Source organism: Otolemur garnettii, unplaced genomic scaffold, assembly GCF_000181295.1.
Source record: "Otolemur garnettii isolate 467f Iridium unplaced genomic scaffold, OtoGar3 scaffold00044, whole genome shotgun sequence".
In the NCBI taxonomy this organism is placed as follows: Eukaryota; Metazoa; Chordata; class Mammalia; order Primates; family Galagidae; genus Otolemur; species Otolemur garnettii.
The window spans coordinates 8,657,441-8,669,792 of NW_003852439.1; the positions used below are offsets into that span (position 1 = coordinate 8,657,441).

The following is a 12,352-nucleotide window of genomic DNA, read 5'->3' on the forward strand; positions in this document are numbered from 1 at the left end:
GCCGGTTGAGCTATAGGCGCCGAGCCTGTGCTGTGGGCTTTGATAGGAATGCAGTAATAGTGGCTTTTTCTTCAAAATCATGGGATGTAGAGACTGCAACGGAATTGCTTCTGAGTAACTGAGGCACAAAAAGAGAGCTGCTGATATAGTCAAGCTTGCCTCTTCTTGAAGAGCACCAACATCTGTTATTTTTAGAATTTTGCATAAATTTCTTTTAAACTGGCATTCTTACCTAACAACGTTATCTAGACACCACTGGAGACTGAAAAGAAAAATCCCTGCTCTGTAAATAAAGCTAATTAAACGTTTGTATAAATTAAAAACAAAAATAGCCAGGTATTGTGGCAGGCACCTGTAGTCCCACCTACTTGGGAGGCTGAGGCAAGAGAATTGCTTAAGCCCAGGAGTTGGAGGTTGCTGTGAACTGTGATTCCACAGCACTCTACTGAGGGCCACAAAGTGAGACTCTGTCTCAAAAAAATAATAAATAAATAAATAAATAAATAAGAAAGAAAAACTAGCCAGACATTGTGGTAAGTGCCTGTAGTCCCAGCTACTTGAGAGGCTGAGACAAGGGGATCACTTGAGCCCAAGAGTTTGAGGTTGTTGTGAGCTACATGCCATGGCACCCAACCCTAGGGGGCAACTGAGTCAGACTTTGTCGCAAAATGAAAAGAATGAAAAGCATACATTGGGGGAAAGAATCCCTGTTTGATAAGTTGTGCTGGGAGAACTGGTTAGCCACATGTAAAAGACTGGACCTGTACTTCTCACCACTTACAAAAATTGACTAATGCTAGATAAAAGATTTAAATCTAAGAAATGAAACAATACCAACTCTAAGAGAAAGTGTAGGAATAACTCTTGATGGGAAAAGATTTTATGAAGAAGACTCCATTGGCAATTGCAGGAACACCAAAAATAAATCAGTGGGACCTGATCAAACTAAAAAGCTTCTGCACAGCTAAGAGCACAACAACTAAAGCAAATAGCCTTCAGGATAGGAGAAGATATTCACATGTTACAAATCGGACAAAAGCCTAATAACCAGAATCTACAGAGAACTCAAACTAATGAACAAAAGAAGAGCAAACAATCCCTTGAGCAAGAAACATGAACAAAGAATTGTAGAAGACATTACAAGAAATATTGAGCTATTCAGGCAAAAAGAGTATCAGACCAGAAAAAAAATGTGAATCTACACAAACAAATTAAGAGCACTGAAAATAAAAAATACAACTTATTTTGTCTATTATTTTTTTTTTGGCTTTAAAAGAGAACTGACTGTCTAAAGCAAAAATGGTAGCAATGAATTGTGTTTATAGCTATGTAAAAGTAAAATGTATGACAACAATAGCACCAAGGATGGGAGGTGAGAATTAGGAATAATTGTTTGAGGTCCTTTACTATACATGAAGTTGTATAATATTATTTGAAGATAGACTCTGACTAATTATAGATGATGTATATTATAAACCCTAAAGCAATACAAAAGTTTTAGAAGTATAAAAGTCAGTGGAGATAAAATGGAATATAAAATTCTCCATTAATGTAAGAAAAGGCAGAAAAAGAAGTTAAAGGAAACGTCAGTATGGAACAAATAGAAATGAGTGGCAAGATGATAGCTTTTAGTCCAGATAATCAATAATCATGTTAAATGTGAAAGATCTAAATATTCAATTAAAGAGAATAATTAGAGTGGATAAGAAAAGGCAAGCACAAATATGCTGCCTATGAACATCAATGTAAGGATGAGGTCGTGCTAGGGGTATGTACATTTGGGGCTTGATAGGCAATTGACTTGATAGTCAATTTTCATAGGTATTTTCTTTGTAATTGTTAAATTATGTGTGTTTTTGTAAATGAATATTCACAATAAATAAAAATAAAGTTAACTGATAATTAAAAGTCTACTGAGGCAGGAAGGGATCTTTGTCTCTTTCTTTCATTTGGACATGCAGACTTGGTATTTCATGAGGCTGTACCTGGCTTTCATGAACTGAGCGTACCTAATGTTTGCTGCAGCTTTGGAATCAGTCCTGGGATATACAAGATCTTGTAACCCAAAGAGAGAATGAAAGGCAAAGCTCTTGGTCCAAACATACAGACAAGCCAGAGAATCTCAGTACCAGAAGGACCTCAGAGGTCACCTGGTTCTCTTGCTCCTCACAGTGTGGTCCAAAGACCAGCAGCATTAGCAATTCCAGAGACCTTGTTAGAATCCTGGGTCCAGTCATCCATACCTCATCAGAATCTGCATATTAACAAAGTCCCTAGCTGCCATGGTAGGGGTGGTATGTAGCATCTTGAAAGCTTTGTTGACTTTTATTCAGATTGAACACTTGGCTCACATAGGATACGTACCAGGAATCGTACCTGGGAATCTCCATACATACCAGGAATTGGTCCCAAGCTTTTATTCATGAAGTAAGTACATATTGAGTGTCTGCTGCACAATAGACCCCAAGACAGTCTCTGGTCCCAGAGACCACACACATTTTGGACAATAATAAATGAACAGATTCACAACACAGGGCAGGACCTCTTGTGAGTTAGCACAGGGTGCTCCAGATCCACATGGATTGAGCATCTCACCCAGACAAGGAGAGTGGTGTACATGGGCTCCTTCTTGGGTAAGGAGCTGTCTGCCCTGACCTTTGAAGTATGAATTAGCCAAACCAAGGTGAGGGAAGAGTAGGAAAACATTCCAGATAGCATGTGTGAAGGTGTATCTTAGTACATCTCCACCTCTTGGTAATGAAAATATGTTATCTTATGGGAGAAACTTCTTGAGCTTTTCCCTTTCCTGTGCCTAGCATTGGTCCCATAGTGCCCCAGACACAAATAGTCCCATATTGGTCCCTGACTGATAAACTCTGGTAACTCTTCTGCTCTGTCCTTTTTAAGAAATAAGACCTCACCAGGTTGTTTAGGCTGCAGTGCAGTGACTATTCACGGGTGTGATCACAGTCCAATGCAACCTTGAACTTCTAGGTTCAGCCTTTGAGTAGCTGAGACTAAGGCACCTGCCACCACACCCAGATTCTTCTGTGTCTTTGATATAATGACTGATTTCCTTTTTTTGTAATAGGCACAGGCATCCAATGGAGGAACATGGGCAATGTAAGCGGAGAGTTTAACTTCACTCAGGTACTGCTGATGCTACTACTGGACTCTTTCTTATATGGCTTGGTGGCCTGGTATGTGGAGTCCATCTTCCCAGGAAAGTATGGTACACCCAAGCCTTGGTACTTCTTTGCCCTGGTGAGTACTAATGCTGCTGTTTTATAGATTGGTGTGAGACTTTACATTGTTTTTGTTTTTTTCTTTTTTTGAGACAGAGTCTTACTATGTCACCCTTGGTAGAGTGTCATGGCATCATAGCTCACAGCAACCTCAAACTCTTGGGCTTAAGTGATTCTCTTGCCTCAGCCTCCCAAGTAGCTGGGACTAAAGGTGCCCACCACAACGCCTGGCTATTTTGGAGGTGTAGTTGTCATTGTTGTTTAGCAGGCCCAGGCCAGGCTTGAACCCACAAGCCTTGGTGTATGTGACTAGCACCCTACTCACTAAGCTATAGGTGCCAACCCAGACTTTACATTGTTATCACCAGTATTCCTATCCCTCTCAGTGATGTTCTGATTCAAATCTCAAACTACAGGAAGTCTCTAACCTGGGTACATCCTAAACCTATTAGCGTATGGTTGCCAATGGAGCATAATTAACAGTGAGTCTAAGTTTCTCTGACTCTTACCCCACAGCTCATGCCTGGCATCAGTCCATACAGAGGCTGCCCACCCCTGAGAGTACCTGTGGATGTCTTACATGTGCCCTCTCAAATGTCAGACCCACATGTTCCCAACATGCTAAAGTTCTCAACATTGGCTCTTTCCCCATTTAACTGCACTGTTGAAATAGCCCTGAAGCTCTTTGAGACCTCTGTGATTCCCAGGGCCCTGGCAAGAGATAGCTCTTAAAGTTCTCAGAATTCTCTCCTATGATGATCAAGTTTTTCTTACAAAGCTGAGCTCTTCATGCCTGATTCACTCCTCCCACAGTAGCATCTGGTGGCCTTCCTTCATGGTCTTCCTATGACTGATCCTGTCTAAATCACACAGGTACTCAGTTGGGACCTCTGCAGAGGCTGCCACACTTGCCTTTCATGCAATGTGGGGGAAATGTACAGATAGTTAATTTCAGTATTTCTCCAGGCCTCTACCCACAAGGATGCTGAGTGCTGACACAATGGCTTCCCTAAGACACCAGGAGCCTGAGTATGAGTCATCTTTTGTAACTCCATCCCAGGACCATAGGTTGTAGGTTGGAATGCAGTTGATTAGTAGTGAGTCTATGAGTGTTGCTTAACTTTTCCAGGCATCGTTAAATATTTGATACAACAAGTAAACTGCAGGGCTGGAGGGGGGATTCTAATTTACCAAAATATTTATCTTCCAGAAAAGGAAGTCACTTCACCTAAATGATTAATGTGTAAGTTGACTCTTCTCCAGCCCTCCTACTGGCATGGAAAACCTATACCTGCTACACGATCACTGCTGAATATGAGAGATCCTGTAAAAGCTCTGAAAAGTGAGTTTATTCAGAAAGAGCCTACTGATTTGATCAAAGGAATTGAAATTCAGGATCTGTACAAGGTATCAGCTCACAAATTTCCTCCCAAGTTCTTAAGAAATAGTACATACAAGTTTCTATTTTATTCTAACGGTTATTACATGGTATGTTTTGTTAGTGAAAATTTAAATTCTCTTCTGTTATGCTATCCTCAAAATTATAAATATAACTTGAAATGTCCCATTTCCTGTCATAAAGTTAAGTGACTGGATAGAAAGTCTAGATGTCATGTCTCTTTAAAGCAGTCACTTCTCATCTTGGAGAGATTGGAATTCAGCCATTTAAAAGATGGCTTTTATATAATGAAATCACTTGTTAAACCAGATTTCACTGTTGACTTTCAAATGTAGTAGAGGCATTTAGTCTTTCATAAGGGTTTGCTGAGCCCTCACACGTGGAGACCCTTGAGTTGACTGAGGACTACCATAACAGCATGCCTGGACATAAGCTATGTGCCTGGAGTGTCATACTGTGGAGAGCATTGTTATTTTGTGTGAAGGACATGGCAGTGTGCTGCCTTCTTCTGCTTGTGGAATCAAGTAGATCCTGAAATGGGTGCTAGTTCCAGCTCCTCCATGCACTGTGGTGCTAGTTAGAAATCCTTGATTCTCCACCCAACTTACTGTAGGAATTTTCATTTCTTTTATCACCCAAAAAAACAGTTAAGGCAGATGATTCTGGTATTATTTCAGCTATTCAATAAAACTATCCCAGACCACAGCTCCTTTTGATTGATTGATTGATTTTTCCCCAGGCCATTTATAGCCTGTTAGCTTTCTTTTATTCCTGCTTATCATCTCATGGCTACAAAATGGATACTTAGTTCCTCTAAGGCAGCAGTTCTCAATCTGTGGGTTGTGACCCCTTTAGACTGTATTAAAGGTTTGCGGCATTAGGAAGGTCGAGAACAACTGTTCTAAGGGGAGAGATAAGAATTAAAATGCTTTCTTTTGGCAAGACTTCCTTCTTTCCTAATACCCCTTATTTTTAGTTCTGAGGATTCTGTCACATGGTTGCCTCTACTGCAAGGAAAACTGAGAAGTCAGGGAACAGGATTATCATATTTGATTTAAAACAATTGAGGCACAGTGACTCACTCCTCTAATCCTAGAACACTGGGAGGCCAAGGCAGGAGAATTGCTTGAAGCCAGGAGTTTGAGACCTGCCTGAGCAAGAATGAGACCCCATCTCTACTAAAAATAGAAAAAAATAGCTTTGTGCTGTGTTCCAAGCCTGTAGTCCCAGCTACTCAGGAGGCTAATGCAGGAGGATCCCTTCAGCCCAGGAGTGTGGGTTTGCTATGAGCTATGACACAGCCCTCTAGACTAGGATAACAGACTGGTCCTGTTTTTCCAAACAGACAAGCAAACAGACAAATAATCAAATGGAAATGGGAGCAGGGGAGGTTGCCAAATTACTTTCAGTAGCACTCTGCTCCCAAACATAATTACAGCTGACCCTTTAACAACACAAGTTTGAACTGTGTAGGTCTACTTATACTATGATTTTTCTCAGCCAAATGCTGATTGAAAATACAGTATTTAGGGATGTGAAACCTGAGTATATGGAGGGTATACACAGGTTCCACAGGGCCAACTATGGAGCATGATTGTGCATGGATTTTGATATACACTGGATCTTGGAACTGATCTCCCACATATACCAAGGGACAGCTGTCAATAGATTGTGGAGTAAGTAACATCTAAGTCCCACTCAACTATAGTGTCTGGACTCCAGACCCCAAGTCCAGCCCAAATGCCATTTAGGACAGAAATCATCTAAGGCATATATATTAAAATTCTGTACTATCTCAGGGGTTGACATAGAAGATTTTTATTTTTATCTTCTTTATATTCTATGTATGAATTATTTATAGAATTAAAAAATCAATGGTATTTGAAATATTAGAGACATTTGACTTGAAAAATAGGCTGCTTTTTCTGGGATTCCCTCCCCAGATTGACATCTCCAGCAAAAGTGTCAAGGTGCCCTTTCTCAAAGGTTTGGCCTAGCGGTACAGAGCAAGGCATAGCTTCAGAAACAGAGGTAAGAAGGCCTGTTCATGCTGCAGGCACTAGACCCTCTGTGGTTTAAGTGCTCAGTTGCCAGGTTCCGGAGGTCAGGGAGATCATGGGATTGCTCCAGGTCAGCTTCCTAAGTACTACAGCCAGTTAGACACTAAAAGAAGGGGCTCCCTATTTAAGATTTCCACTTGGATTCCTGATGATGAACTTTCAAAGGAAATTGGTGGGTGTGGAACCTATCATAGGTTCTTCAGAAATGTTCTTCTGTTTGTACATGTTAAATTATCTGTCACACCTTTGACTTCCATACCACCTTTTCCTAGGTGTTTCACAGAGGAAGGACTAAGCACATAGCAGTCAAAGGTCTGACCATGAATCTATACAGAGGACAGATCACTGTTCTTCTGGGACATAATGGAGCAGGGAAAACCTCCACCTGCTTCATGCTCATAGGTTTGTTATTTATTACATCTTTTTTTCTAACCTTGTAGCAGTAAGAATTTATTGCTGGCTTGACTCCCGTAGCACAGTGGTTACAGCAGCAGCCACATACACGGAGGGTGGCAGGTTCAAACCCAGCCCAGGTCAGCTAAACAACTGCAACAACAACAACAACAAAAAATAGCTGGGCGTTGTGGCAGGCACCTGCTGTCCCACCTACTTGGGAGGCTGAAGCAAGAGAATTGCTTAAGCCCAAGAATTTGAGGTTGCTGTGAGCTGTGATGCCACAGCACTCTGCTGAAGGCAACATAGTGAAACTGTCTCAAAAAAAAAAAAAAAAGAAAAGAATTTATTGCCTTTTTCAAACTGAAAAATATACTTAAATAAGGAAATTAAAATAAAGGCAAAGTTAATATACAAGGGAACAGACTGCAAGGTTTTACTCTGGGACACATTTGGTAGTGAATGTAGTCATTAATTCTTTCATTCATTTATTTATTAGGAATCAGAGATAAGTCATAGACCTTGCCTTTAAGAATCTCAATTCAAAGGCTAGGTGCAGTGGCTCACACCTATAAACCCAGCACTCTGGGAGGCCAAGGTGGGGAACATCACCTGAGCTCAGGAGTTCAAGACCAGCCTGAGCTAGAGTGAGACCCTATTTCTGAAAATAGCCAGGCATTTTGGCAGGCGCCAGTAGTCCCAGCTACTTGGGAGGCTGAGGCAAGAGAATCACTTAAGCCCAAGAGTTTGAGGTTGCTGTGAGCTATGATGCCATGGCACTCTACTGAGGGCAATGAAGTGAGACTCTGTCTCCAAAAACAAACAAAATGGTTAAATTCTCAATATACTGTCTCCTTAATCATATTTGCTAGGCATCCAAATAATTATTTAATACTTAGAGTAGTATCATTTGCTTTTATTCACTTAACCATATTGGAAAGACCTCTCCTATCTCTAATATTCCCTTTGTGAACTTGTAGATTGTAATATATAGAACATGTACTCCTTGGATGTTACTCATTGACTGTGGCAAAGAAATAAAATAAGGATAGTCTGTGTGAAAACAAGCAAACAAAGCAAAAGGTATCATTAGGCTTTGTATTGCCGTGTGCTCTTACTGAAGATGACATTACCACGTGTCTTCTACTTGTTCTAGGTCTTATTCCCCCTACCAGTGGACAGGCTTATGTCAACGGATATGAAATTTCACAAGACATGTTTCACATTAGGAAGAGCTTAGGCTGGTGCCCCCAACATGATATCTTATTTGAAAACTTCACAGTAGCAGAACATCTTTCTTTCTATGCTCAGGTGAGTTGATGATAACAGGTATTTGTTTCCTCCGCCCGCATTCTTGGGAATAGTGACTAGACCACAGTTCTGTGATTCCACCTGGGAAAGTTTGAAGCCTCATGTTTCTCTCAACACTTTTGATACCAAATGTGTGGTGACTTTCTCCAATTCCAGACACCAATTGAGTGTTCTACTCTGACACACCTGGAGTTAGCACAGACCCACAGGTTTAGGGATCAGTCAAGATGCTCCCCCTTTCAGGTGCCAGTTATAAGTCCCAGGTTGTCAAGTATACTTCTAACCAAATGGCTGTCAGTTGGGGGTTCTCACAATCCCCTCCATAGTTCAGTAATTTGCTGTAACAGCTCACAAAACTCAGGTGAACACCAGATGAGGAAGTACATGGGTCAAGGTATGTGGAAATAGGTACAGAACTTCCATGCGACCTTTGCAACTAGCTAGAAACTCTTCAAAACCTGAAGTTTAGGCTTCATCATGATCAATTATTAGCTCAATCTCCAGCCCCTCCCCTCTCCCTGAAGGGTAGGGGAGCTTCTAATCATGCATTGGTCTTTCTGGTGACCAGTTCCCATCCTGAAGCTATGTAAAAGCCTACCAAGAGTCACCTCATTAGAATAAAAGACATTCCTGTCACCTAGGAAGTTCCAAGAGATTTAAGAACCAAATCAAATATTAAATCAAAGACCAAATATTAAAACAAAATGTTTCTAGTTACCTCTATCACTTAGGAAATTATAAGGCATGTAGGAGCTCTGTCAGGAACCAGGGCAGAGACAAAATAGTATATTTCTGACTATGTCACAATCTAGAAACCTCTTATGGACATAATTACCCAAACATTCAGGAAGGAGGAGAGGCATGGCATTTGAGTCAAGATTTCTGAGGTAAAGGATTTCTAGAAACTATTTTATTTATATATATATATATATATATAATTTATTTATTTTTTTTTTTTGAGCCAGGCCGGAGTCAGTGGTTCTATCATAGCTCACTGTAGCCTTGAACTCCTGGGTTCAAGGGATCTTCCTGCCTTAGCCTCTGAATAGTTGGGACTGCAGGCACTTACCACCATGCCTGGCTAATTTTTTAATTCTTTTATTGAGATAGGTTCTCACAATGTTTCCCAGGCTACTCTTAAACTCCTGGCCTCAAGCAACCCTCCTACCTCCAGTCTCTCAAAGTGCTGGAATTACAGCTGTGAGTCACCATGCCCAGGCTGATTTTTTACATTTAATTTTCACTTTTTATTGAGATGAAATTTACCATTTTACAATGTTCAATTCACTGGTTTTTAGTATACTCACAACATTATGCAACCATCACCACTATCTAATTGCAGAACATTTTCATTACCCACAAAAGAAACTTATACACAGTGACTTCTCATTGTTCCCTCCCTGCAGTGTGTGGCAACCCCAATTTGATTTATATCTCTATGGATTTGCCTATCTTGGATATTTCATATAAATACAATCATAAAATATGTGGCTTTTTGTGTCTGGCTTATTTCACATAACAGTATTTTTAAGATTTACCACATTTTATCATGTATCAATAATTCACTCCTTTTCATACCTGGATAATATCCATTCAAAACTTAGTTGAATATTTATCCATTCATCAGTTTATGGACATCTGGGTTGTTTTCACCCTTTGGCTGTTGCCAATACTGTTGCTTTGAACATTGGCATTTACATTTTTATTTGAACACCTATTTTCAGTACTTTAGTAAATACCCAGGAGTGAAATTCATGGGTCCTATATTCTGTATTTAACTTTTTTCTTTTTTTTTTTTTAACTTTTTGAGAAACTGCCATTATAATGGGTGTAAAACAAGGGTACAAGTAAATCTTTCTAAGAGTAGAATATGAACATTTTAACACAATACCTAAGAAAATGACATGAAGGCTATGTTAACCAGTTTGATGGAAGTGTTTCGGATTGTGTGTGAAAACACCACACTGTACCCCAGAAGTGCATTAATGTACATAGTTACCATTCAATAAAAAAGAAAAAAAAATGGGTATAAAGTAGTATCTTACAGTTTTGATTTGCATTTCCCTGATGACTATCTTTTTATGTGCTAATTGGCCATTTATATACTTCTTTAGAGAAATATTTATCCAAGTCCTTGGCTTATTTTTTAGTTGGGTTTTTATCTTTTTGTTGTTGAGTTGTAAGAGGTGTTTTTAATATATTCCACACACCACACCCTTATGAAACACATGATTTGCAAATATTTTCTCCTATTCTGTGGATTCTCTTTTCCCTGTATTGATGGTATTCTTTGATACACAGAAGTTTTATATTTTGATGATCATATTTATGCTTTTGATATTATATTTTAAAAACCATTGTGTGTGGGCTGTGCCTGTGGCTCAAGGAGTAGGGCCCCATATGCGGGAGGTGGTGGGTTCATAACCTGGCCCTGGCCACAAACAAACAAACAAACAAAAACCATTGTGTGAGATTTACACCTGTATTTCCTTCTAAGATTTCATAGTTCTTACATTTAAGTCTTTGATCCCTTATGAGTAAATTTTTATATGCAATGTGAGCAGAGGTCCACATTTATTCTTTTCAGTGTGGATAGCCAGTTATCTCGGCACCATTTGTTCAGAAGACTGTTCTTTCCCCTTTGAATAATCTTGGCACCCTTATCAAAATCAATTTACTGTAGACTAAGGTGACCAGATTTTAACATTAGTAAAGTGGGACACCATTGGGGAGGTGGGGCCTGACAACAATGCAAACTTTGATAAACAGTTCTCGATAATCAGTTCTCAACAATTATTTGTTATTATTAAAGTTTAACATTATAAAATTAACAAAAATAATATAAAACGCATATCCTGGTGAAATAGCCACATGGCAGCCGAAACTGTATATTCCCTTCCTGTTCTCCTGTGTTCCTTAGCTTGTTGTGCATTCTTTCCAAAAATCCAGGCTTTTTTAAAACATCGCAGGACACAGGACAAATTGTTAAAAATCAGGACTGTCCTGCCAAAAGTGGGACGTCTGGTCACCTTACAAGGGTACTTGTTTGTTCCAGGTAGTTTGGCTCCCTCTGAGCTAATTGTCCTTGCCTAGAAGCAAGGGAGGGAGCCATCTCCTTCTGATACCTTGTCCAGGAGGGGAGTAGGGAGTTTACACTAGCCTTTTCATTTCCAAATGAAGTTACATTAACCTCTTCATTCCCAAATGGAGTTACATTAACCTCTGTATTCCCAAATGGAGTTACATTAACCTTTTCAGCAGGGGAAAACCGTATATTCCCTTCCCATTTCCCGCTGTTCCCTACATGTCATGCATTCTTTCCAAAAATCGGGACTTTTTTAAAATGACACAGAACGTGGGACAAATTGTTAAAAATCAGGACTGTCCTGCCAAAAGTGGGACGTCTGGTCACCTTACTGTAGACACAAATTAGAACTATTTCTATATGCTCAATGCTATCCTATTTTTCTGCATGTCTGTCCTTAGGCCAGTAGTGTTGCAGGAAGATGAGGCCCAACGGAAAGAAAGAGCAGCCAAACACCACATTTATAAGAGGAAGGGCTTTATTCACCAGCTGAGAGCTTACGGTATAGAATTCCAAATGACCGTGCTCCCTGACTGGCTTGGTCTTTCCCTTTTTATGGACAGTCAAAAAGTTCCACCCCACAGGTACCCTTCTCATTGGCCAGTTTAAATCAAGCAGGAGATGCTATTCCAGCCCCTACAGAACTACGGGATTTCACAGAACTTGGAAATTTCCGTTCTAGGAAGTTAAGTTTACAAATTCCCAAGAACTGAATCACCATGGAGAGGACCCTGCAGGTGTAATCTTGTGGTGTCCTTGAGAAGACCTGTTCTCCTAGACCTCACCCTTCTTGGTATCCTCTCTCAGTAGCACAGGTATTCATTACTGTAGTTTGTAGTAAATTTTGAAATCAGGAAGT

General features: G+C 40.0%; 1 protein-coding gene across 1 annotated transcript in view; it reads left to right on the plus strand.

Moving 5' to 3' along the window:
• The window catches only part of LOC100948930 (ATP-binding cassette sub-family A member 17-like), a 137,500-nt gene that overhangs the window by 72,138 nt on the left and 53,010 nt on the right, over nucleotides 1–12,352 (plus strand). Inside the window, exons 10-13 of the mRNA XM_023513859.1 lie at nucleotides 3,092–3,264; nucleotides 4,509–4,652; nucleotides 6,977–7,106; nucleotides 8,254–8,408. Of these exons, the coding sequence (XP_023369627.1) occupies nucleotides 3,092–3,264; nucleotides 4,509–4,652; nucleotides 6,977–7,106; nucleotides 8,254–8,408 (602 nt within the window). The remainder of the gene's footprint in view (nucleotides 1–3,091; nucleotides 3,265–4,508; nucleotides 4,653–6,976; nucleotides 7,107–8,253; nucleotides 8,409–12,352) is intronic.